General features: G+C 39.8%; 1 protein-coding gene across 9 annotated transcripts in view; it reads right to left on the bottom strand.

The window, feature by feature from the left end:
• Positions 1 to 26,877, bottom strand: part of OSBPL1A (oxysterol binding protein like 1A) — a 79,312-nt gene that overhangs the window by 6,204 nt on the left and 46,231 nt on the right. For 8 of the 9 annotated variants that reach the window (XM_064654958.1, XM_064654983.1, XM_064654964.1 and 5 more), the window contains 12 exons: positions 25,127 to 25,289; positions 18,011 to 18,167; positions 12,920 to 12,995; positions 11,133 to 11,267; positions 8,520 to 8,617; positions 7,620 to 7,802; positions 7,006 to 7,113; positions 6,825 to 6,914; positions 6,447 to 6,573; positions 3,068 to 3,184; positions 2,186 to 2,309; positions 590 to 680 (listed from right to left, as the gene is read on the bottom strand). In XM_064654958.1, coding sequence (XP_064511028.1) covers positions 590 to 680; positions 2,186 to 2,309; positions 3,068 to 3,184; positions 6,447 to 6,573; positions 6,825 to 6,914; positions 7,006 to 7,113; positions 7,620 to 7,802; positions 8,520 to 8,617; positions 11,133 to 11,267; positions 12,920 to 12,995; positions 18,011 to 18,167; positions 25,127 to 25,289 — 1,469 coding nt within the window. Of the gene's footprint in view, positions 1 to 589; positions 681 to 2,185; positions 2,310 to 3,067; positions 3,185 to 6,446; positions 6,574 to 6,824; positions 6,915 to 7,005; positions 7,114 to 7,619; positions 7,803 to 8,519; positions 8,618 to 11,132; positions 11,268 to 12,919; positions 12,996 to 18,010; positions 18,168 to 18,489; positions 18,515 to 25,126; positions 25,290 to 26,877 lie in introns of those variants that run through there. The other variant, XM_064655028.1, reaches the window with a different exon arrangement.

The raw sequence follows: 26,877 nt of genomic DNA, 5'->3' as shown, positions 1-26,877 counted from the left end.
ATAGTTAAAAAAACAAACTAAAAAATCCCTAAAACATCCTGGCAGATCCCTTGTAAGCTAATTTTTCCCTTAGCTCCTCTCACTTTTGTAGTTAGTAACCCTCCCCGAAAGAAGGTAGTGACTTGGATAGCTGGGTGATAAAATCATTTCACCAACTTTGAGAATACAGTACTGTCAGCACAGAGCCACTGATCTGAGAAGTCATGGGCAGTAAGCTGTCAAGTTCACCAGAGGAAGCATTTCCTCTACTCTTTGGCCAAGCATGCAAATTTCAGGCAATTATAAATTAATCAGCAACAACAGTCCTTTACAAGCACCTATCAGTGACATCATCTTCTTCCTGTCAGAACCAAGAGGTGCTCAGAGAAGACAACACAGTTTATGTTTGCATATGAGTGTGCAAGCAGTGAGAGGGAAGAAACTGAGACCAAGCCTGAGTAAGCAAATACAACGGCAGCACTACCAGACCTGATGGATGTCTGCTCTTCCTGCTGACACAACACTGCATGTCACCAGTGCGGACTGTCAGTTAACCTCAATGCTCAAAACGTTTACATAACTACACACACACAGAGGCAAACGCACTGACCTCGTCTTCCAGTCTTCCTCTGACTTTGAACGATTTTTGCGGGCGGTCCTCTGTTTTTCTTCTAGCCTCTTCTTTTCTTCACTAGCCAGATCTTGAAGGAATAAAAACACACAAATAAAACAACAGACGTTAAGAGTAATATAGAAGACAGGGACATTATTTAATCTGACCCAGCAAATAAATAAGGGAAGTAGTAAAAATTGTGCATTTAAAAAGCTTTCTACATAACACTGAAGGTTACTGGTCTAGTCTAAGAGCAAAGCCAGCCCAGCTGTGGCACAGAATGAGCCAATGGCATTCCAGTATTTAAGACTGCTAAATGCATGTTTATCCATGGCCTGAGAACCCCAAAAAAATGTTTACATGACAGTAAACGTGAGCTAAGGGAAGTGGCATACATAGAATTTATTTCAGGATGGAAACTAATTAAGGTATGCAGGATTGATTTTACAATTCTGGCCACCTACTTCTTTTTGATGTTTGGGCTAATTTGCTACTAGTCTTTAGTTCCTGATCAATGGAGCTTTGGAGTATTCATTTCCAAACCACAATGAATTGTCTCTCTGCAGTATCTTTTCATTTTTTTTGTTAATGCTCTAAGGTAGCACAGGTTATGATCCTAAACATGCAGAACAGTTGCTTCTATTTGGCAGGAAGAATGGTCAGAAGGTCTGAGGAGCAGAGTCAGACTAAGCAGCAGATTAGGTGAAAGGCAATCCCACACCTGACTCTTTGAAAAGCATTTCATACACATCTTAGTCTTCCAAGAATGGTTCTCTTAACTACTTCTATCAGCCATTCCCAGTTACCCTGCCAGCTACTAACCCACCTGCTATACACTTATGCCACTAGTATCATTAAGGAATACAGTTGTTGCTAACAGCACAGTTATTTGCAATTCAAGTTTAAACAGACAAATTACTGGAATGCCAAAGAAAAAGGAGCAAAAGAGGGCTGGGGAAGGCTGTTCAACACTGTATTGAAGTATTTAACACCAAGTCACATGTCAGAAGACTAAAAGACACTTTTCCTTCTATGGCATCTACAGTAACAATCTCTATGAGGTTTCTAAAAAGCACTCTATTTCTACTCACTGAAAGTCTCATTATGTATTTCTAATTATTCTAGGACAGCAGTAGTGTTCAAATCTCACTGAAGAATGATTTTGCCTCAAGTGTATTTTTTGGTGCTACAGTTTCTCCTTAATAGTTTAGACTGCATTTTTCAGAACTGGCACATCAAACCACTCCTTCTGCACCAGGCTGATGGAAACAGACAAACCGAAAAGTTCACAAATACTTCCATGACACCGTGCAGAAGTTTTCAACTGCTTTGGTTACCAATCCAAACCACAGCACCAGATTTGGGCCACTATGAAGAAAATTAGCTCCATCCCAACTATCCCCAGTACAGGTGGATGACATACCTTTCACCAGAAGCACACCACAACCTGCAGAAGGCTGTGTTAATGAGTTACTGCCTTGCAGCATGAAGGAATGTATGGGTAGCTACTTTAACTGTTCACCTATCAACTTTTTTTCCAGTCCTTCAGTTTTAACAAAAAATAAAACCACCTGTGCCAATAACTGAAGTTACCTATTTCTCCATTTTCCATAGCTCTGATATCTGGTCGTAGCCGGCAGTCGGTTTTGGGAATGACACTCTCCATTTCTTTGTCCAACTCATTCAAAGCCATAGCAAAGCTGGTAAAATTATACATCTGAAATTCAGAGATAAAGATAAAAGGTGACTTCACAGTGTCTCCAGCTGCTAGTCTTAATACATAAGAAAACTGCTGCCTAAAAACAAACATCCAAGGGCTCTTTTATTATTTAATCACTCAAGATAGGAATGCTCAAGATACCAGCAAAACTGCACTGTCAGGCACAGTGTAGATGATCCTTGGTGTTTCTGTTTCAGCAGGCCAGCATCCAATTACTCAGTGCACTATTTCTCTCTTATCTTCTTTTTCCAGTCCCACTGGTATTTTCCCTATCGCTGTAGAGAGATTTCCCCCTTGATTAACCCAGTGAGGGCATCTTTTCTGTTCCAATTCTTTGCCTTGGCAAATACATACAGTACCCTTGTATTCCACCTATTGACTCTCCAACTTGTGCCATGCAAGTGTCTATCCCTGCAAGTGTCTGTCCTCTAATGAAGCCCTTCAGAAAAGATTTCTCACAAGGCTAGTGCCTCAGTGGGGGAAACAGGGTGGACACAACAGGTGGGGAATGCCCCCATACCACTAGCTACATAAAGCATCCCATTTTCCAGAGAAATTCTGCTAATTCTATATTCTCGCCTGTGGCAGTTATCCCTCCAACCCCACATTATAAAGTTACAATTGTAGCAGGGAGTTTGTTGCAATAAACAGGCAAATCCAGGTTTGCTAATGACAAAGACAACAAATGGATTTGCTTTGTGTTAAATATACAAAATAATAGGATAGCGCATTCAATAATGAGAAGCGTAGCTGACCTGTGCTGAATTTGGAGGTCTTGGAGTTATCTTCCATAGCAAAACACTTCCAGGAATAACATACACACTCTCAGAATCTGGCAACGGCATCTCATCTGATTCCTCAGTATTGCCCACCTAAAGGCAGCACACAAAGAAAAGTTCTTTGGGAGTCATGAACTATTTACACCAATTCATTCCAACACTGGAACTTACAGAAAATTATTTCCTTGACCAAAAGCGAGTAATTTCAGCAACAATGAAACTTTTCTAGATGTTTGTCAAGAAGGATAATAGCATTAACATAGCACACATACTCCCAACTCCCTCCCAATGGAAGACTACCAACAGTTTCTTGCAGCAGTATTTTTGTAGCTATAAAGTGGGTGTTCACGCATAAAGAAATGTCAATTTTTCCACCCCAGAGATGTCCTGTTGCCTCAAATACAAGCATTTTCATGCCTGATACTTAACTGCATCACTGCTTCATTAAAGGTGAAGAATAGAAGTCACATTCCTCATCCTTCCACATCAAAGAAATACCAGCACATAACGCAGACGCTGCCCAGTTTGTGCACAGCAGAAAGCCTTTCCTACTGCTCTTTGCCCAGAGGAACCTTCCTTTCCATTAACCAGTACACAACTGAAATGGCAAACTGCAAATGTGAAATAAATATCCTAGATTAATTACTTCTTCTGGGAAGGATATCCTGTGAAGTCTGACACACAGCCTGAGGCAGCTGTGGCCACAGCACTGTGAAATGGTTTTCCCAGAAAAGGAAGAACTTCACCCAGGGTTACTAGGGCAGTAGAGAATTATTGGTGGTCACAGAGTAGATGTGACCTGAAGTAGTTCTAAACCATCCCCTCTTTAAGCACAGCTTTAAAGCAGCTGGGCTCTGATGCTGCTGACGTTAATTCCGCTACGTAAGCATATGTTACAACACCGAACTAAAGACAAGCTGGGCAATGAATATGGCTCTCCCAAGAAAACCTGGTGTCACCAACACAGCTAAAAACAGCAGCACGCTTCAGAGACCACCAGAGATTAAAGCTGAACTTAGAGGCAATTAATGCCTTAAATACTTTGGCTACGTGCCAACAGCTTTAATCCTGCTGCTAATAAGCTTTGCTCTCCCATGGTTGCATCAGATAATAGACTGAAAACATCCAGTACTCAGCACCCTGGACTCAGTTGTCCTCTGAGAGGATTCACATGTTATGCTTTCAAGAAAATTAGAATTAGTAGTAAGGATTCTGTTTCACTGCGAAGCACTTCACTGTGCCTTTAACAATGAACAGGTTGCAAAGTAAGCAGAACATGCATACCAGGTTCAATCCCTCAGCTCCTATGGGGGACAAACAGGACTTTTAGTTGACTACATCTGAACTGTACTGGCAACCTATCATTCTGCCCTTTCAAGGACACTGATCGACCCTGCAGAAATTGGGAATTTGAAACAGAACGGATCAGAAAGTGATTCTTATATCAAAATACAGACACTTGGATATGAGACTGCCAAACTCCAAGCCAACTTTTATAGGAAGGCTACAATACACAATTTGTGCCTTGTCATATACATAATCTTAAAAATGCCATCAAATTACAGAGAACTAGGTAAAATGTGGATTTTCACATGCTCTTGCCACAGTGATCCATACTTCATGCTCAGTGCTACTCAACCTTTCAGTATATTGCTAGGAGAATATTAACTGACTTGCTAAAGCAAGACCTCTGGTACCTGTCAACTAGGCACATGTGAAAGCAGCTGCTGTTGCCTCACATTGTGCTCTCCTATGTATTTGCACTGAAAAATCTACACAAAATCCTTCATCTTGTTTAGAACAAGACTCTGGTTCATTCAGAGCAGAAATCAGAGCATCCTGGCCTAACCCCAGGTCTACTAAAACTCTTCTAATGTTATATCACCTTTGCATACATGAAGGCTTGTCTAGTTTCCTGCAAAATTATTTTTCCCTGAAGTTTTATTCCTATAAACATCAAAGGGATTCAGGGGAAAATCTGGGGCAAGTTACAAAAGGACTCACATCCAAGCAGGTTCCCTCAAGGGAGACAGAAGCAATTCTTCATTAGTAGCAATGCAGTACGAAGGAATAGCTGGGAAACAACTACAGAAATCTGAAAATTCTAATTCGGAGAAGTTTGAAAAGCCATGTACTTCTGCACCTGAATAAATCCTTCAATACCATGAAGGAACAAACCACATACAGACACTATACATGAGACTTGGCTTAACTAAATGCTCAAATCCCAGAAAATATCAGCTCCTCAGGCACAAGAAGCAGTGGGAATACATACATATTCAACAAAGACTACTGGTTCATAGCTACCACTACCAAGCTTTCAGTTTTCTGCACAGAAATAATTCTGTTAAATGAGTAGAAAAAGCATGTTTTTCTAGAGTCAGAGCAACACTGCAGCTTGAGCTTTATTCAACAGGATGCTTCTTTTTGAAGTGAAAAGCAACAATCATCCTCAGCATTGTTGGAAAATGTGAAGTGAAAGCTGAACAAAAACACAGGGTGTGTTTTTCTTCGCTCCTTCTCTCTAGAGCTCTTGGACTCACAGAGAAGCAGCAATCCCCAGTGCTTTAGCACTCTCCTGATGACAAGCACTGGAGCAACCTCAGATACAGCAACAATCTGAACCTGCACAGGAACAACTCCTTTCAGCGTTGTCCATCTGAAAGAGTTCTCCAGTTTTTTTTCTTAAGTATAAAAGCTACCAACACCCAAAACAACAAAAAATCTGTCTGCAGTCACCAAAGGAGAACAATCCCTGTTTTAAGCTACTGTATGAGTGGCTGTTCTTCATCAAGCTGTTGTCACCATCACCACTCCTCCTAAACAAAAAGTGTACCAGAAATTTGGATGAATTGTGAATGAGTTTTTTTCACAAAAGAAAAAAAAAATCAATTGTGAAGAAAAAAAAGTCAGCATTTCTACAGTTGTGAAAATTTAATAGAATGCAATACAAAAATTCCATGTAAAAGCTGGAAAATATGATCTTTTATCAGGATGATAAACTAGTCTGTTCTGCCTCTGGGAGTTCAAGTCCTTCTGTCAGAATATAAATGTCATATATGATCAGAAATGGTCCAACTAATGGATATGTTACCTACTCCATGTAACTTGGGAGGAAGAGGCAAGTAAGGAATTTGACAGAATTTACATCACACCAAGTTTTGGTAAGTTTGAATACAAATCCAAGAAAGAGAAAGCATTTTATCCCTTATTGTTGGTACTCATCCAATCCGTTTTGTATCCTACTAGGAAAGAGAGGATAACTGAAAAGAAATCTTAATGCTCTTAAATGCTACTAAAATATTTAGCGGTCTCATCATGCTTTTGAGATACCACCTCTTTATGTGATTAATACCTGTTTACTGCTTTTCTTCTCTTCTGTATTTTTCTTGTCATTTTTTTTGTAAGCTTCAAATGTAGCTGGGTCAACACTGTACAAACACTCAGTCCACTTCCCATACAATGCACAAAGTTTCTTTTTGCTGTCAAAAAAAACCCACATTAAGTTTACAAAGAAGCTTAAAGAGATTTATTTCACAATTTCAGACAAAAATATTTGAAAGAACAACTTTTGAGGGCAACTCTTAAATCTCCATTATTGGTGTTGCACATTTCATAACCTTGCTATTGCAGGTTAATGCCCTTGCCAGACTATGTTAAAGGCATTTAGCTCTATAGCTCCCATCAGAAGCAAGGGCAGGCATTTGTTTCCTATTTGGAATTAAGCTGTTACCTTTTGTCCTGAATGTACCCTTCAACTTTGTGCAACTCCTTCCCAAAGAGTCCGCAGGGCTTGAAACTTAGTACACATTTCTCACCAGTTCTAAAGGCAGAACAAGAGAGCACTAATTACTTCCAAATGCTTTTCCTTTTAAAACTTGCAGGAAGTGAAAGCATTCACACTTTTAACTTACTTATGGTTAGTTATTTCCACGTTTCCATACTGCTCAATCCAAAGTTTGCCCACAATAATGTTATGCACACAGCACGTAGGATTTGTCCATGTGTAGGCTTCATTGTGTCTAAGGGAAGGGAATAAAAATTAAAATATTCTACCTTTGTACTGGATGTCACTCCTGCAACAAGCCATCAATCCATCAATTGTTCCAAGTCTTGAAATGGACATGGCAATAAGTCAGTAAACCCAAGAAGTTTATCAACCTATTGCTACTGATTTTATCAACTCCTTACAACAGTCACTTCACTGCAGTCACTGTTAGCACTGAAAGATATGAGGAAAGCCAACAGGACTTGAGCATGCTAGATTTAGCAGGACTGATGTCCAGGCACTTGCAGAACATACAGGCACAGGCCCCAGCTGCTGCTACTATTAGCACACTGAATGTATATGGGGGAACGATGGCAGTTCCTTTCATGTTCTCATCCCCTCTTCCCTGCACAGTGATCAGCCATCAGACTTTAGGATGTGGGTATTGGACACGTCCGTTTTTAAGCTGTGGGACTCTAATGCACACTAATCATCAGGGATGAGGCGCTGTGCCTGTGCAATCACTTCCGATCAACTTACTCAAGAAGCTCCAAAGTCATCGTGCCTTTTGGTTCCGCTTCCACGCTCTTGCCCCAGAATTTGAGTTTCGGATAAATTGATCCATGAAACACAAAGTCATTATTTAAGCCTTCAGCATAGAAAGCACTGATGGGTGGATGATGGCTAACTTGCTCCGAGAGAAGTCTAAATCCAAGATCATCTCTGCAAAATAAAGACAACCAAAACTCTGTATCTACATATCAAGCATGGTGAAGTTGCAGTTCTTTTCCCTGAGGAGAAACAGATAGTTGGACCCGTGCACAGATGCTGTACTCAGTGCAAGAGTTAAAAGCCTAGGCTAAACCAAAAGACAAAATAATGCATACATCCTTGTTCTAAATAGCTGAGGACCTAATATAAAAAAGAAAACAAGAACTCCCAAATCGGATGAGTCAATATATTTACTTTTGATAATGACCTTGAGTCATTATCAAACTTTCTTGAGTTTTTGCATAAACACAGGCCAAAACCTCACTCGAAAGAAGAATGTGCCCTAGGTGCAGCTGCACACTAATAGACCCATATTGTCTATATGTATTCTGAACACTCAGGTAATGAATACTAAAATTCTAACACCTCCCTTATGCACCACGTACATCTTTTCATTCAGAAGGTTTCAGGGAAAAAAAAAAAAAAGATTCATTTTTGTAAATAGAACTTTTTTTAAGCCTGGAAAATTTCATTTGCTTGCTCTGAATTGAAAAGTTAAGTAGCTTTCCTCTGCTGGAAGGTGCATTGGTGAACACCAACACACATTGGAAGCACCTGCAGCAGCTGCCAGAATGGCTGGAAGCTTATAAGCAACAGTGCAGTCTGCAAGCCACCTGACAAATCTAATGAAACATCTATTACACAGAATACCACTCTCCTGTTCATTACCTGATCAATTCATAGGTCTCTCCAAGCAATGGGTTGAATGGCTTCCCTGTACGTTCCCACTGTGAGGCAACAGCAGAGACAGCAAATGCAGCAACACACTATTCAGAAGAGTAAGAGTACACAGTTAATCAACAGCAGTCATGGGTATTACACAACACCAAAACATTTGCCTAGATAAGTGTCCTGGTTTCTGCTGGGATAGAGTTAATTTTCTTCCTAGTAGCTGGTACAGTGCTGTGTTTTGGATTTAGAAAGAGAATAATGTTGATAACACACTGCTATTTCAGTTATTGCTAAGCAATGTTTAGCAACAAAGTCAAGGACTTTCAGCTTCTCATACCACTCCACCAGTGAGCAGGCTGGGGGCGGGCAGGAACAAGAAGTTGCGACGGGACACACATTGACCAAAGGGATATTCCATACCTCAGTATTTAACCTAGGGAGGAAAGCTGGCTGAGAGTTGCTGCTGCTTGGAAACTGACTGGGCATTGGTCAGCAGGCAGTGAGCAACTGCACTGGGTATCATTTGTTTTGTATATTCCATTAATTATTTCCCCCCTCCAGTTCTATCCCCCATCCCATGGAGGCGTGTGGGGTGGTGAGTGGCTGGCTGAGGTTTTGCTACCTGCTGGTTTAAACCACAACAGTCCTGATTCTGTACAAACTTCCACCATGTGAATTGCATGCACCTGACTTAACATGGATCTTTGGATAACTGCTTGTTGTCCAGGTCATTACAAATCACCTCCAGCAGGGCTAATTCCCTCAGGTACTGATACCTTTCTCCAAGATGCTTCACTTGCCTGGGTGACATAATAACATCTTCCTTGAAGGGATACCTTTCCTTCACACCTGACACAAGTCACCTCCACAGGCTGAGGTCTTGTGTCCCTTTTCCAATCACTTTGTTAATACCCCTTTCCTTAGAAAGGGATCCAAGCTGCTTGGCTTCCTTACCCTCTAATTCCAACATCAGAGCAGCCTGGTGACAATGTTTTCACCTGGACGACAGCTGAAATCTTTCTGCATATCTCACAGCTCACTCAGGGATAGGAATTGGGTGGTTACTGCCTCATTTATAGATTCATCTTCCTTCTTCCCAGTCAGCAGCTACCTCTCTTCTTCCTCCTGTTCTCATGACTGCCGTGTCAGCGTAGTAGTCCGTCTCATCTACTTCTTTCTCCTGTTCTCTATTTGCAAACATTTTACCAGTTTTTCAGGATTCTACACTTGTTTATGGGTGAAATTCCAAAATGCTGGAGGTGCCCACTACCTCATACTATCTCACGCACCCTGCCACTCATAGCTACCCAGCCTTGGGGCAGATCTCTCAGTGGTATGCATAAATGATTGTTTTACTATAAGCAGAACTTCAAGCACATTCAGGAAACATAGCAAAAGGAAAATCCCAGTTTGAACATCCCAATGATATAAAAAAAATCTCAAGAGCTATTGTAATTAGCCTGAAGGAGAAGGGGATGATGGAGGTTATCTCCCCCCCCAGATTGGCTCTCCGAGGAGGAAAGGAAAAAGGTGTAGCTATGAATAGTTTCCTATAGATGGCTCCCAAAGTATGGAGATGATGGCAGTGCTGAGTACAAATACTAGCTCAGACTCACCACCAGCAGTGTTATAAAGTACAGCAAAACGATAACCTTAATCCAGCCCTCAGAGGTGATAAACAACACAACAGGGAACATATACGGCAAGTAAGATACTGCATAATGCATCTCTGAGAACGTGTGCAGCAACTCTGAGAAACAAGTAAATCCACACTGTGACCTGAGACTATTAAACTAGTATAATAAATGCTTATAATGAATTTGTTTTAATATGCTCTGGTCAGATCTGTTATGTCAACCCTTTGTGCTCTTCTCCTTGTGGGGTGTCAAAAAGGACTGCTGTGGTTAAACCCAGCAGGGAGCTAAACACCACACATCTGCTCACTTACACCCCCTGCCCAATCCAAATGGGATGGAGGACAGAACTGGGGGGAAGAAAAGGTGAAATCAGTGGGTTGAGATAAAGACAGTTTAATAGAACAGAAAAGCAGGGGAAAATAATGACAATAAAAGAATCATAATTATCAAAACAAGAAATGGACAGTGCAGTGGCTCACCACCCATCGACTGATGCCCTGTCTGCTCCTAACAGCAGCATCCAGCCAGCTTTTCCCTTAGTTTATGTACTGAGCATGACACCATATGGTATGGAATATCCCTTTGGTCAGTTGGGGTCAGCTGTCCCAGCTGTGTCCCCATCCCAGCTTCTTGTGCCCCCCAGCCTCCTCTCTGGTGGAGTGGGGTGAGAAGCAGAAAAGTCTTTGACTTCGTGTAAACACAGCTTAGGCATAACTAAAACATCAGTGCGTTACCAACATTATTCTCATTCTAAATCCAAAATACAGCACTGCACCAGCTACTAGGAAGAAAAATAACTCTCTGAAAATTAACTCTCTATCCCAGTGGAAACCAGGACAAATAAAACTGGTTGATGAAAAAGAGAACCCGACATGCAGCAAATTATAGGAGTTCCTCCTTTGATGAGACTATGAAGGAAAGAAATCCTAAGGTATTCACCAAGAGCTCACATAAACTACCACACTCAACATACCTGCATTCGCTCTGTTGTGCTGGAAAGGGAGCTGGCTTTGTGGATGAGGTATGTATGCTCCATATACTCTGTAAGTCGCTGTAGGAAGCTCAGTGGCTCGTTGAATATAACTGGCATTGTGATCTTCGACAACTCCTGATGCACAAATGAAATTTGTGTGAAAAGTCGAATGATTAGATACACTGACCTGCAGTAACCCAAGTGTAATTGGCTTATTACAAAAATAAACTATGCTCTTAGTGCTAATGCAATGTGCTTGACCTGGCTCTGCTAATGCTGAAAGGACAAACCCCTTATAAGCTCAATAAGCAGAATTGTGCTGGTGTTAAGGCCACTTCTAAAACAAAAAGAAAACCAAACATCAAATAAGCAAACTTAATATCAACAAATGCATTAAGAATGTGAAATGAAACAATGGAATGACATATTAAGGAGTCCTTTAAAGACCAAGCTATTTATTACTCCTAAAATAGGTATGGTCCATCTAATTACTTAAACATATTATCTTTTTTTGGAGGCAGGCGGGCAGGCGGGGGTAGGAGGATGAGAAAGCACAGGGAAACATGGCGGCTCAGGAGTTAAAAACAGGGACTCTGTATTCTGAAGAAAAAAAGGAACCTTTGTTACAGGAATAAAAATTGAAAAGAAGTCCTACAGTTTGGTGGTTGTTTATTTTCTTCCCCATTTTTAAAAAGCACACTCTCTGAGTGCGTAACATAGCAATGGCTTAAAGCTGCCTGCAGTAGCAAATTAAAAGCATATGGAATGACCACTGCCATGTTTGCAGCAAACAGCACTGTCCTTGGCCATAACAGCAGCACCTGGCACCAACAGCTTTGGCAGACACTTTGGGACAAGACACTACAAGTTCTGCTGCCCCCCACAACTGCAACTTCTGTGCAGCAATTCCTGCAAAGCAGAATTAAGACCTTTATGGAATTTCTTGCCCACACACACCTTATGCAAAGACAGGCTTTCAATGTGTTCTTTGTATTTTAAGGTTATAACATTTTTCTGCTAAAGCCAACTAAAGCCACTGTGAGAAACCTCAGATGCTTCATAACAACTCAGGAAACTTGGAGCTGCTGCTGAAGGCATTCCCAGCATTTCCACATCCAATTGCTTGGTGCTGCTCCTAACTTACACCAAGAGGAGGAGGAGAAAACAACAGCGACTAAACACAGATGTTCCCTTCTGTAAGCTACTGTTAGAGGCTCACAAAGGTTTATAAGCAGCAAGTAATTTCAGCCTACTGTAGGATCTAATGGAGAGAACTCCGCAATTCACACTTAGCTGGAAGAGATTAGGTGCCAACCAGCCAACTCTGATTTGGCCACGATCTGGTGAGTAACACCATGGAAGACTCAGATACTTAGGGGAAAGGAGAAGAGCAAAATAAAAGTAGCTGGTTTTTTGGGTTTGTTTTGGTTTTTTTCACAGTCAAAGTAAAAAAAAAAAATTGCTACCACAAAATACTTAAAGGGTTTAAGTGAAAATTCTTTTACTGAAAGAATATTACTCTGACCAAGTCTTATCTTCTTGAGTTGTGGAAGCAAATAAAGCATAAGCAGCAAATAAAAAAAAAACAAAACCAAAACAAAACAAACACCAACAAAAAATATAAAAAAAAGAAAAAAATACAGCCCCCCAAAAAAACCAACCAAAAACCCCAACAAAACCCAAAAAAACACAAACCCAAACGACCTCTTCTCCTCAACAAGTTTTCATTTGGGCCTCAAATGAAACCATCGTTCCCCATCTTTTATCATAGCTTTCTGATTACCTACCATGCCAATGCATTTTCTTAATATACTCCAGATACTGAAGTCATTTCTGGAGAACATTGGAGATGGCAAGCTTGTTCTGTGGAAAGGAACAGGGAAAAAAAGTAGAAGAAAAACTTTCCATTACTAACCATGACTAAGAAACCCAAATACTCACTTTTGAAAGTAACAGTTTCCCCATTTTTAAATTAAAACCAAAGGGGAATGACAGCACTACTTTGAAGCACTTAAACTGTTTTACCTGCACAGAAACATTAACTCTCCAAAACCAGAACCATTAATTTTATGCAAAAGCAGAGGAAGAGAATGTCTACATCAGTTATCTGAACAGTGTTTTCACAATGGCATCATTAAGATACTTAGTTGAGTTTGTGAGAAAATGTAAGTTAAATCTGAACAGGCACACAAATAAGTTCACTATGTCTGAACTGAACTGAGGATTAAATAGTGGGGTGGGTTTGGGGTTTTTTTGCTAGTCACTTTTATACTGACAATAAAGGGCCATGAACATTTATTGCCTATACTAAAATCAGCCCTCAGGAACAACAGAAAAACCAGCATCATTAAAGAAGAGAAAACATAGCAGCCTGTACTACAGTGGGCTGACATGTCCTGAAACAAGTCTTAAGCATACTTTTAAGACCAATATTTAGCCTGTGTAACACAGTGTGTATTTCTCAGCTCTATGAGAAATCAGGCACAGATTTTGTTCAGTTTTCCTACTGCTACTTACAGCTCAACTATTAATCCAATTTACCTATAGAAAGGCAAAAATATTGGTTAAAGTCCTTTGTCCACAACAACACTAAAATTCGTGTTTGGATCATACAGCTATTACCAATAATAAAAAAAAAAAATCATAGTTTTTCCAATTCTTATCAATAGATAAAAGTTACCTAGAGCTGACTCAAACTGCATGAACTATTGAAGTTTTAAAGTTTAGATAACTCTTGTCTAAATGATTGTGTTGCCCTCCTAACCAAGGTGGTCTTGTCTCCCCTCAAAGTAGCTAAAGCAATATCTTTAGAGAGTGTGAACAGGCTGTACCCTTCTTCTGCACCCCACTTTTCTGATAAACAGAAACATTGCCAAGAGAAAAAAATATTCAGTCTGAATTGTTTCAGTAACCCTACTTGCCATGTTACCTCCCATACTTATCTGCTACTGAAACACCTTTACCAGGGCTGATGCTTCTGTTTTCAGAAAAAACAAAACCAAAAAATAAATGCTCTTTAGAATACAACAACTCCACCCAGTCAAAAACCTAGTCATGTGTCTGAACTCCTCCATAGGTAACAGACCAACACTGACTTGTTTTACTCAGCTTCCATGCAGAGAATGAGCGGGTAGGAGGATTTACTTTAACTGAAAAATATATCATCACTCACTCCTTATTCTGATTTTTCACTCATACAAAAATATTTTGTTAAACAGATTATCTGGAATAATATTAAGTATAAAACACTTCTGTGAATGCTTTGATACAGATGTCCAGGAGAGGACAGTGTCCACCAAGTATTCAGTCTTATCTTCATTAGAAGTGTTTACTTGTTTTTCCTGTGTATTTTTTAATGAAGGCAGTTAGCAGAGCGGATATTGGTGTTTAAGTAAGTCCTTCTGCATGCAAAACACACACATGTACCTCTAGTTTGCTTAAGTATACACAGGGATTGCTTTCCTTACATATTAAAACTTATATTTTCACTACAGTTAACCTGTCCCTTTGTTGAATTAGTTGAAGGATGGCATGCAGTTTCAGCCACTCATCTGTATTTGTCACCTATATCAGTCAAACCTGCTACGGGAGTCAGTTCTTTCCTCCATCTAACACCTACATGTACAAACAAAGAAACAAAACAGTTTTAAGCCACCAAGAAAGATCCCAGGGACAAGTAAGGACATGTGGAAAAATGACAGGCAGCTAAGACTTGAGGCCTACTAACCTTGACACATTCCCTGTGATTAAAGGAAAAGTTTGTGAATGCAAAAATTTCCTTCCAGATGTCAATTTTAAGAACAACTCATTAAGTTAATCTTAGCTTTAAATGACAAAAACATCTGTTGGAATTTCTGTGCATTAGAATAGATGAGATGTGTTTAGGACCATTCACTTACACAAAAACACTTGTCCAAAGCATTAGACATTGCAGATCAATTACTACAGGAATCTTGTGGGGAATGAGACATCAGGTGTGAAAAAGGCATGTTTAGCTTGCTCTTCATGGAAACCTGAACAAATAACCTCCTGGCTCCCAAAAAGTTGAACACCAATATATTTGCATTCTGAAAGGCCCTTAGTGGGAGGATCAAAGCTAAAGCTGACTACAAAACTCAGCAATAAGAGGGAAACAGCAGTGACAAGTAGATGCTAAATGTTGGCACATATTACAGAACATTTTTCTCAGGGGATTTTTTGTGGGTTTGTTTGTTTGCTTGAACTTTTTTGAGAGGTGGGTTTTTTGTTGTTATATTTTGTTGGGTTCAGGTTTGGGTTTTTTTTTAAACCTGGCTTAGACTAAAAAATTCCCTCTTAAAAAGATGTGATTTGAATGCGTCCCGATTATTTAATGTACTATTCTCCTATCTCTCAAATCCTCTCCCAAAAAGTTTACACAAGTTAAGCCTGCTCTCAAAACAGTCTGTGAACAATTAGTAGGATGCAAACTAATTAAAAAAAAAACAACAAAAAACCCCAGAATAAGACAGCAGATTATATGTGGCACTGGCTTAATCTATCTGTATGTGTGCTTCCCAACACTTTTAATTCCTTGGAACCAACAGATTCATTCCTACATTTCCAAAACCAAAGCACATATTCCCCCTCCCCAATAAAAAACCAACCTCCACCTCTGTATGGAAAATTCTTGACCACTAAAATATTATTTGAGGCAGAGATTTGATGAAGATAGGAAATAGTCTTACTTATACTGATGGCTAAACATTGTTAGGTACTCTCATGTGCAATCTAAATGCAACTGCAGCTTCTCTATTCATCTGAGGAACTACAGGAAAGTATCGAGATTTTAAGCAAAATAAACTAATCTGGTCTATTCTCTAACTGACTTGTTTCCATGTGGTTAACACAAATGGAAGTTAAAAAAAAAAGAGCTGTAAGCAAATCCAAGGGTTCCAGGATGGAATTAAGTGCTTTCGAAACATTCTGAATCCCTCACTTTGCACAGCATCAAGAAGTTACAGTCTCTGCTCTGAAAATGACACAGGTGGCATCACAGGCAAAGCATATATGACCACATGCACATGGTTAGAACCACTCCCCAAACAAAAAGAGGCAAAGACTGGAACCAACAGCTCTAGGTAGATAACACAGTTCTGAAGTGACATCAAACAGATGCTGTACCAGGCCAAACATCGCTACCACCAACAGCCTCAGAAACGAGGCTAGAAACATCACACAACTCCCATCCCTTGAGAAGGTTCTCTTGGAGGTAAAGTTTAAATTATCTGAGCTCTGGGGAGAAACAGTTCGTATCAATATATTTGTGGACAAATTCCAATGTGACACCAAGGTGCCAGGTGAAAAAGCCTGACATTACAGCTCAACCTCGAATGTGCTCTACAGCCATTTAGTCCCATAAAATATGGCCATACATTCTATAGCCATTTAGTCCCATAGAATATGACCATACATTCTGATATATATATGCAAAGCAGATCCAAAAGTTTCCCCTTTTCTTTAGCAGTAAGTTATTAGCCAGCCCATTTACTCACTCATTTTAGTGCAACATTCTATACTCTCTAAGACATGCAACTCAGAGAAACAACTTGCACAGAGGTACTTGTTTATTACTTTTCATTACCCTTTATAAAACCAGTAGATTTGAAACACTGCTCCAGTCCCCTGCTCTCTTACAGTTCTGACAGCACAGTGCAGCATTATGAAAACTTGCCAAGCAACTTCTTTTTATGGCAAACAGAAGACCAATTCCTGTTAAGACTCCTAATGACAATGCAAGTCAACCTGTACCATCATTTTCATGTTGATTATGAATTGCTTCTTTTCTCCTCATTGTTTCCAAGGCAGTGAATGCAATTCAGATTGCATTCACCTACTGCCCCCCTCCCACTCCTGAACTTCCTGCTCTAATTAGGAAAGGCACTTGGCCAAGGCCATAAATATTACGTTGCTAACAGCACAACAGCGCAAAGCAACACGCTTAGTCAGCTGCTTTATGTTATCTTCCCAAACCACCCATTACTCCACCCAAGCTCTCGTCGGCCTTAGTCTTGGTATGGCACACGCAGAGGTTGAACCTTGAAACATTACGTCTCTGATGGTTACCACACACTTCAACAGTTACTGCAATTTAACTATTTAAGTTAAAGTAATTAAAGCCTGTCTTGCTTGTTTCTGTAAAATGAAACATTAGTTTCCTGTTTTAAAAGAAATCTGGTATTCCCATCATCGTTCTGCGTATCCAAAATACTTCCAAAGTACTCTTTTTGAAACATGCTGAAGTCTGGCTTGATCTGTAGCACAAAGGTTATATTGCCCTTTCCCTGAAACTGGAGAATAGTGGTGTCTGTTACATCTCATTAACTCCAGACCTATTGTCCTTCTTTATCGGCAAGGAAACAAACAAAAATGGATCATTTGACAACACAAAATAAGCACATAAAACATGGATGAGACTTTTAGAATAAGACTCCCTTTGTTCACATTTGAGTTTCTGATGCCAGGCTAGCAATATTTTTCATTCATTCCTGATACCAACAGAAGGATCAAATGACTGGAAATTAAAGAGGCAATAGGAGGTATAGGTCATTAAAGATACATGAAGGAATTAAAATCCACATAGATTTCAATAAGATCTAATAAAAAACAAGTGTGTCCATTTTTAAATAGCATGTTATATTTTATTTTTTACTTGGTCAGATTGGATCATAAAAAAACAAGGTGCAGAGGAGCACAACAGCCTTGGAAAAACATTCTTTATAAAATCATAGCACAACCAACTACTTGTCAATCATCCTGAACAAAGTTTTAAAAGTTTTCTGTTAGCTTTTCAGATTCCTGTGGTCTTTTACTCACCACTAATGCCTATGATAATACTTCAAGAACGGACAACATCCTACCTGTGTTTTTTGATTCCGTTAGACAGCGATTCCCCACTGCCACAAACCTTTTCTTCAGACATGCTTGAAGTTATTGTATCTTTTGAATCCATGTTGTCCTCTAGTGAGTAGGCTGCTGTTGTTTCAAACCCACTTAAAGATTTTTCAGATTCTGAATCTGCAAAAGAGCAGGTGCATGTTAATGAATCTACTGCCAGTGCTAGACTTCAGTCACTAACAGATCTCCCCTCTGCGTAAAAAACTGAAACCTAAGTAGGCTACTGTGTCCTGATGACAGCATCCATTTGGTAAGTAACTAGTACTGCCACAGATCGCTGCAGCTCAGCATCTAGATGTAAAGAAACTGCACAATAAGCAAGAACACAGTATATTAAAAATTCGCTATCAAACAGAGCCAAAATCTGACATTTTTATTTAACTGAAGCTACTAGAACTTGCTTAGGACAAGTGCCAATGCCATACAGATGCCAGTACCTTACCTAACTAACTAACAGGCACCTCGACGTTCCAGTAATGACTCCTTCCTTCAGTTAGGTCTAAGTTCTTAAGACACTCAGTGCTGTTTAACAACTTTCACTTCCCAGGTTACTGAAGAGGTACCAAAGAACAGGAGGAGGTATCGCCTGTAGTAGATTACACCAACTGTCTGCAGTAGATTACACAATCCCAGCAAAGTCTAAACGATAAGCTCACTAATCAAACAAGATAAACTTTGTACTGTGGAAGGTAGGTTAATAGTACAATCCATGTCACATATAAAACTAAGCCCAGTACCAACACCAACACCCTCTTTCCAACCAGTGTTTTGGTCAGGTAGCACTTGTCCAGCTCTGGAGAAGAGACAATCTTGCCCCAAATCAGAAAGTAAGAATTTCCTGGCAAAAGGCTGTATTTTTGTGTCATATTTTCTTTCAAACCTGACAAGATTGTCAAAGCATTATCCAATTGCAAGTTCCAGGAAGTAAGAGAACAGCTCAAGACATCAATTTCTATCCCATTGAAAAAAACCTTTAGCAGAAATCAGGTAAAACACGGTAAACAGCTTAATGCAAGCCTCGTTGCTCCTGAAAAAAAGTGGACACAAACTGTAGTAGACACCATTCCTAATATGTACTGCTTTCAGCATATGCTACTGCGCTTGGCTGCAAAACCCCAGAGAAATAATTGCAAATTAGTCATTCTCTCACACACTCATTCTAATTCAAAACTAGTAATCAAAACCTGCTGAAGTAGCAGTCCATCCCAAAGAATATCTCAATCACAGCTGTCTACTGCCAGGTGCTTTCTTGTTTTCTCTTTCAAAAACTATGCCAGCTTTTCCAGAACATGTAAATTATGTGTTGCTTTGCTGAAGGGAATAGTGACAAGAGGACTTTCTACTACACATCCAGATTACACAGGGGTCAAGAATAGGACAAAATCCTGATGAATGGATGAGCTGTGTCACAATGTCTTCATTCTAGCTAGAGAGATATCTAGAAGCATAAAGGAGATCTTTCATTAAAATATCCATCCTTATCCTCATCAAGACAGTACTGAAATTTAGCCAGTTGCTAGGGAATGAAAAGAATGCCAGCTGGTGCTGAGGATATGTTAAAAAAAAGTGGACTGGCACTCCAGAGAATCTTCTCACAATTTTCCCCAAATTTATCAGTCTAGTTCTGTGCCAAATTATGATATAACATATCAAAGGATTAGTTTGGTGGGTACTATATATAACAAGTAGGATAAGAAGAAGCATTTTTACTTGCGGACAAGTCTCTTACATAAAAATACAGATTTCTTCAGAGATCATAAGTCCAGGCAGTTAGGAAAACACCATTTTCCTGTATATCCAAATATCACAGAGGAAGAGACACACTAGCAGTGTAACACAACTTGGTCCTCAATATCAGACTACAAATCCCTTCAAGGTATGTATTCCATCTCTCTTTTGAAAGAACTACTCAACCATGCCAACAGAATTTATGACAAGAAAAGCATGAAACAATCCCAGTAACATTAAGCAAAGTCTGCCTCATATGGGGTCCTTTTGTCTCCCGTACCATCAGGGACTGTCTTGCTTTCAGACAAGAGTCATGACACACAAATTCCCTCAAATTGAGTTTCTGCAACAGACCTAGGACTCCAGAGGCAGAAAGGAAAGGACAGGTAAGCTTCACCAGAACTGCCAATTGCTCTCAGATATGCTTCTAAATATAACAAGCATTTTTAAACACCAAACATGATCAGTTTCCCTAATGCTGGCCTTATAATGCCGAGAGACAATTCTGATGGACTGAGCTCTGCACCTGCAAACCTCTCCAGAGGTGCAGACATTGACCATCCAGCCTTCTTCAAGGCAGGTGCCTTACTTAATACAAGAGTATGTTATACAATAAATAACAGCAGAAGAATGAAACACAACACTGTTTTAAGAAATTGCTCTCTAGAGACATCTCACCCATTTTCCAAAGAAATTGAGAAAGTATGTCTACAACAGCTCCTGCCACCAAAGATCTCAGTCTCCATTCCCTAAACCTCAGCTACCTCCTTTAACCCAATGAGCTTAACAAGCCTTGAGAGCTTGTTAAGGTGTCAGAGTGAACAAGCCTAGTACTGCATTGTGAACACAGATCAACAGGCAACTCAAATGGAGCTTTTCCTTGTGCACTTGCAGCGAACTCTTTTCTGAATTAAGATTTGCATACTCCCCCGTCACTGCAAAAAAAGATTTATATTCACAAGTTTCTACAGAGCAGCTGTCAAACAGATGACTAGGAGAAAATGAGGGTTTTCTTTTTTCTATTGAACTTGGGGCGGGGGGGGGTGTTAAGGAGGGGGGAGAAAGAATAAGAATCCCTGTCCTCGAGCCAAAATTTTTAAGTAATCTTTGAGACAAGATCAGGCTGACTAGGAAGCTCTTCAGCTTATGAAACCTGAAAAAGTAACAGTAAAACACCAGCTACATTTTGCAAGGGTGGGAGAGCAAGGGGAAACAGCCAAAGCAATGACAGAGACTTAACTCAAGGGAATTCATCTCCTATTGCGGCAACTGGTAAGTCTTCAGATACAGATAGAAAAGTTTGGCCAATGTATTTGATTAATAAATACACCTGAGAAAGGTTAAACACTACTGGCACAGTTGGGTTTGAATTCTGACTGGGTGTTTCCCATCCCTCTGAGATACCTGAATTCATTCTTTTAACTATATTCAAGGCAAGAAGTCCATAGGCAGCAGTGTTCTCACAGAGGCTGTGAAGTATTTTTGGTACACGTTCAAAAAAAGCCACTTGACAAACTACGCTAAACATGGAAGGAAGGGCAATAGGTTTCCATGTTATTTGTACCCTTTTTATTCCTTCACAATCTGATAACTGGAAGAGAGCAAAAGCAATAGAAGTAGTCCACTACTTGTACCATTTAAGAGTATAGTTTATAAACGCAGCATCCAGTAGTGGTACATACCAGTTGAAGCTGTACTATGACAGGTTAGCTTTAGTGTACTCTAAATATTTCTGTATCTAAATAACTGATTTTATTGTAAGACTTCATCCATGTAAACCTATCAAGAACCCCCTCAACATACACAGAAGTTGTGTTTGCAGGAAAAAACCCCCACCTTTCAGATAAAACCTGTTAAATAGAAAACCCAAGGCAGATCTAAGCTCTTCCCAATCCGGGTGCACAATTTGCATATGAGCAGGGAATCTTATCTGCAAAGCAAAAGCCAAGTACCTTTACCCTTTAATTCTTGACCTGCTTAGCCATTTTTCAGCAATGTGGATGGAGACTGCATTTGTATTCCATTTCATATGCTCCTCAGGTCTGTATTCTTAATCAAAGCTAGCAACTTCTCCAGCTGTCTAGGAGATGGCATTGTTCCTTCTAAATTTGTCTACTTTTTTAGTACTTCTTCCCCTGCCTTAAACATAGACGACTTTGACACATGCTAAGCATTCAATCCTGAAAGTGAGAGCTCCAGCACTGTGTGATATCAAGTTTAATTACACGTTTCCACCATTTCCACGATGAGAGGATCAGCACACCAGGAAGCACTGTTAACTGACCTATTGCTATCAGAATTCAGATTAATAACACCCTTAACTTTGCTGTTCTTAACCATGCTTTGGTAGCAAAAGTAGCTCTCACTTCCTGTAGGTTCTTCCTTTCATGTTCGGTGTCTACTGCTTTCCCATTGCAGAGATTTAGGAGTTACCACAACAGTCAGAAAGCATTGACAATAGCATATCACTTAAAAATAAAATGAGAATAGATTTCAGAAAACAGACTTCAACTTCAGGAAGTAATCTCGGCACATTACAAACATTTTCCTCACTCCAGTTTTGGAAAAGAAAGAGGATATTTCTGTAACTGTGGCCACAATTTCTACAGAGAGAAGTACACAACACAGACTTAACAGTGACCAATTCAGTCTATGCCAACATTAGCAGGTAGCATGGCTTGGCTGGAGCAGATTTGCAAGCAGAACAGATGGTGCTGAGCACTTAACAATTGAAACAGACACATTTCTGGTGGTGGTCTCTTAAGATTAGCTCTATTCTGCTACCATGGATCGAGTGTCCAACAGCAACTGGACTGTATCTTCCGATTCAGTTAAACTCAGGAGCAATTGGATTCCTCTACAACGTGAACTAAATGTGGACAAGTTGCTGCTGCCATGAACACATCCTTTTGAATATACTTCTTCCTCAAAAACCTGTTTGAAAGTCATGTGTTGCTCTGAATTGTCCCACTAGCAATACTTTCCTTGAGAGTAAACAAGAAGTGTCTTACATGCAGACAACATTCTCTTAAAAAACAAAACAAAAAGCAGCAGTGGCTTCTTCTTTCAACCTGTCAAGTCAAAACTAACAGCTCCTCAGCTCAAAGTGCAAGCCTAGTTATGCAACACTCTCACTTCTAAACTCACTCCTACAGTGGAGATTTAAAAATTCAGAGAACTGTAAGTAGAAAAAGATGGTATCCTAATAGAAGAAATACTCTAAGTAGTGTCATTTTCCCACTGACAGACATTCTAAACTTGTTATATCACCCTGTTAAAATACATTCGTGTTTGTTCAATCTCCTATACAGCCTAGAAAGGCAAATCATGAATATGGCTATTTGTCCAAGTCAATATAATTTAACTTAATAAAATGCTATCAGTTTACAAATCAGGTTAAGCAAAAGCTTTGAAGACAAAGTCATAGCAATTTAAACTTCCGGAAACAAAAATGTTTAGCTTCTGACAATTAGGCCTACCCACTGCTCTCTATTATGAAAATATTTAGGATCATATCTCCCATCTCATTAGGCTGAGAAAGAAGACCCACGTTCCAAAACTCTGAGCCAGGGTCAAATATCCCCAGATTCTCTGCTCTCACTGCATTCTTGTCATAGAGAGACAAGAAGTCTTCTAACTGAGACTCCACAGATATGGCAGAAAAGTAAGAAGGTTACAAAGCTTTACCAGGATCCTAGTGATTAGTAAAAAAACTCACCTCAAACCACACCAACAAAAGACTAATTGCTTTTGTGCTTATGGTGAAAGTGATAACATGCATCCAGCAGTCAGGAAAACGCCACAATTTCCTTTTTCTAGCCACCTCTGCCTTTAGAGACAAACAGGACCCTAATCTCTGCCAAGCACTAAATGCAAAACACCTAGAGAAGAGAATCTAACATCAGTCTGATGAAACTGACAGTCAAGAAAGTGATTCTGTCCCAGAAAATTATTTAAAATGCAATTAAGATGAATTACGTGAAGCAACTTTGCCTGAAGGAGAGAGAAATGACATATATGATTTTTTTATATATATGTGTGTATATACACGCACTCAATGAGTTTCACAGTTTTACAAATCCACTCGATGAGATTTGTTCATAGTTTCCAAGGACAAAGCCACCACCTCTGACAACTATGGAGGTGGCTTTGGACATTTCCATTCAACAAAATTTAGAGATTGAGTGAGTTATGAGGTGTATGGAATAACAGCTCTTTAAAGCTGAATATTCTCTCACATACACAAAGCAAGCCTGGCTGGAGAGACTACATTCCAGTAGCATCAGATAGAGAACTATTCTCAGCCTTGTTGACAATCAAAAGAGCCTGAGGCCTTTCAGCAGAATTGTTCTTTTGGTTCTGCTTGAAGAACTTGTTTCTAGTGTTCCTTAGTCTCTTCTCCTCCTGCTGTTGATTCCTTGTGTTCCTGTGCATAGACCCCACTTTGCCTGTTTTTTTCCCTGCTTAAGTTTCCCACTGCAGAACACACCTATCACGGAGTCTGGAAACACCGCTTTTCTCATCTGTCAGAAGCATCAGACAGTTCACTCACAGAAAAAGTAACCCCATACTTGCTTATGAAGTTTGCCATCACAACCTCATTATCTGCTACAGTTAGATTAGCTCTTCCAAATTCTCCATAGTTACAGACAGCTCTGTGCTCTGGGATCACCCAGTTCGAGCCACTACTGAGCTGCACTACGTACAGCCTTTCCATACGAATGCATGTTGTAATCGTCTTAGGAAGTTCAGAATCTTCCAAAATCACTGTTTGCATGCTCTGCATATGAAAATATGAAAGATACTAAACTGAAGAGCAGATAGGGAATGAAAAGACATTTCAGAAACGCACACAGCATTTTGATTCATCCTTTTCTTCCACCTCTAACACTTTATGAGTATACAAAATTGAACTGGAACAAGCCTTTCTTAGCCTCATTATCCCTCAAAAGCAGGGATTTTATGGACAAAGGAAACAGCATACACCACCATAGACAAAGCAAGTCAGAAGGCTAAAAGATACAGTTATGGCTCTCAAAATAGGAGCCTTAAGTTTTGCAATTTAAAAAAAGGACATAGACACCCAAGCAATCAGACCTGTCATTACTGTCCTCTGGTTTTGCAACTTTTTTTATGCTAAGGTGAAACAATACAATTCTACAGATGAAATCTGGTAAATTTTTAGAGCCCTGCTCATAATGCACATACAGCATTTTCCTAAAATTAGGTCCACATTAAAAAGGCAGAGATTTCACTTAAAGTGAGACTGCTCCCACCCTCCTCCCCCACCCCCAACACATTCACTACACAGAAGCTGGCTACGCAATCACATTCTGGACATTGTTACTCACCTGAAACAGCATCATAGAACTGCTCTTCACTGAGGATGCTGAGAGGCGGAGATCCCTTCACCAGCGACTGCTCTAGTTCATGGTGTTCGGTAGCGAGTGTCTCTAATGCTTCTGACAAGATCTTGTTTTTCTCCTGCTCATGCTCCAGTTTCAAATTCCTCACCTATAAGTAGATACATGTATGAATAAAATCTCATCTCTCCGAAGAACGTGTAGCTGGAAGCTATTCAGAAAATAGACTCTAGTAAATAAATAACTAGCAAACAGCTGGAACTGGAAACATATGGATTAACCAGAATATTACAGTATTTCTGTGATGACAATAAGGTTGTTAGTCAGCATTTTTAGTAGTTGAGAAATCTGACAAATGAGATCTGACAGTATCAATCACAATTCCATAAGTGATTTTGAGCTAGGGAACTATACCTTAAAACTGAGGGGAAATGTTTACAGCTCTACTTAGATGACCTGAACTATGGAGTTAGTGATCGGTTTCTACACGGACCAAGCTCCTTCTACTAGTCGGCTCCAATTTAGGCCAAGCAGCATCATCTAAATTGAATTACGGAGCAAATGTGAATGCCAGTTACAAATAACTGCAACTGAACTATGAGCTGAAAACATTTAACCCTGAGGATTACAGAAGGAGGTTCAAATAAAAATTCCTCTGATACTGACTTAAAGTCAATACAAACAGCCCTCCCTCCGCATTCCCAAAACAGTTTACAGAGGAACCAGAAGTTGACAAAAAGAGAAGCCCAGCCAACAGATGGTGGACTTTTTTTTAAACCCACACATGCAATTGGCTCCAGAGAGGATGATGTTATCCATGTTTTGCATTCAGGACAAGTAATGGAAGAGTAACATGTCCTTCCTACTTCCCCTTTAGGTTTTTTTTTTTTTTGCTGGTGCATTCCTGACTCCTCTGTCTGCCAGCAGAGGGGAGAAGGCTGTAGCTGAAGGCTCAGGAAAGACCACTTCTCCTAGCCTACCAAGGCTTCAGTGTGCTACCTCTCCTCCAGTCCCTAAACCATCGAGTCTTCTCCTTTCTCTCTTCGAGTCCATTTTTAAAAGCATCCCCAACCCCTGCCTTGTCCTCCAGCTTACTTTCACAGGTCAGTTTACAACACTAATTCCCACTAAGAACATGCAAGGACATGACAATTAATCTCTTGGAACAGTTACAGGGACAACTCACACATATACCAACATTAACTTTTTGAATCTAATTTAAGAACTGTTCGTATGTCCTATCTGGTTACAGTTTACATTAAAGCTTTGCTTTGGAGGCTTCAGCCCCCTCAGTTACAACCACTACTCAAATAGCGAATTCAGAGCTGGGCACAAAGGAGGCCAGAAAACAGTTACTGAAGGAGATTTGCCATTTCCAGAGAAGAGCTCCTATGCTGGCAGAAACATATCCTCTAGAGAAAGATTTATAGAAGAAATTTTCACCCCCTCAGTTGCGCCAAATACTATATCAGCTGGTTTGGCTGCCAGGCTCTGAGTGTAAGGGGGGAATCCAATTAAATGATAATTAAAAGAGTATAAAATTGGGTTGCTAATTGAAAACAGAAAAACCAGTAAGTCACTTACTGTTTAATAGCTTTACCCTGAACAAAATGAAAAAAGTCTGGACTAGTTACTGTCACTTTCATTTAAAGTTCACTCTGACAGTACCAATGAAGCCAATTACCGCAATGTTTCATACAAATCAGACATGCCAGTGCAGAAGATCTGTTATTAAGCAG

The sequence above is a fragment of the Pseudopipra pipra genome, chromosome 1 (assembly GCF_036250125.1).
Source record: "Pseudopipra pipra isolate bDixPip1 chromosome 1, bDixPip1.hap1, whole genome shotgun sequence".
NCBI lineage: Eukaryota > Metazoa > Chordata > Aves > Passeriformes > Pipridae > Pseudopipra > Pseudopipra pipra.
Note: the sequence above shows the minus strand (reverse complement) of the source record. Positions and strands in the feature narration are given on the sequence as shown.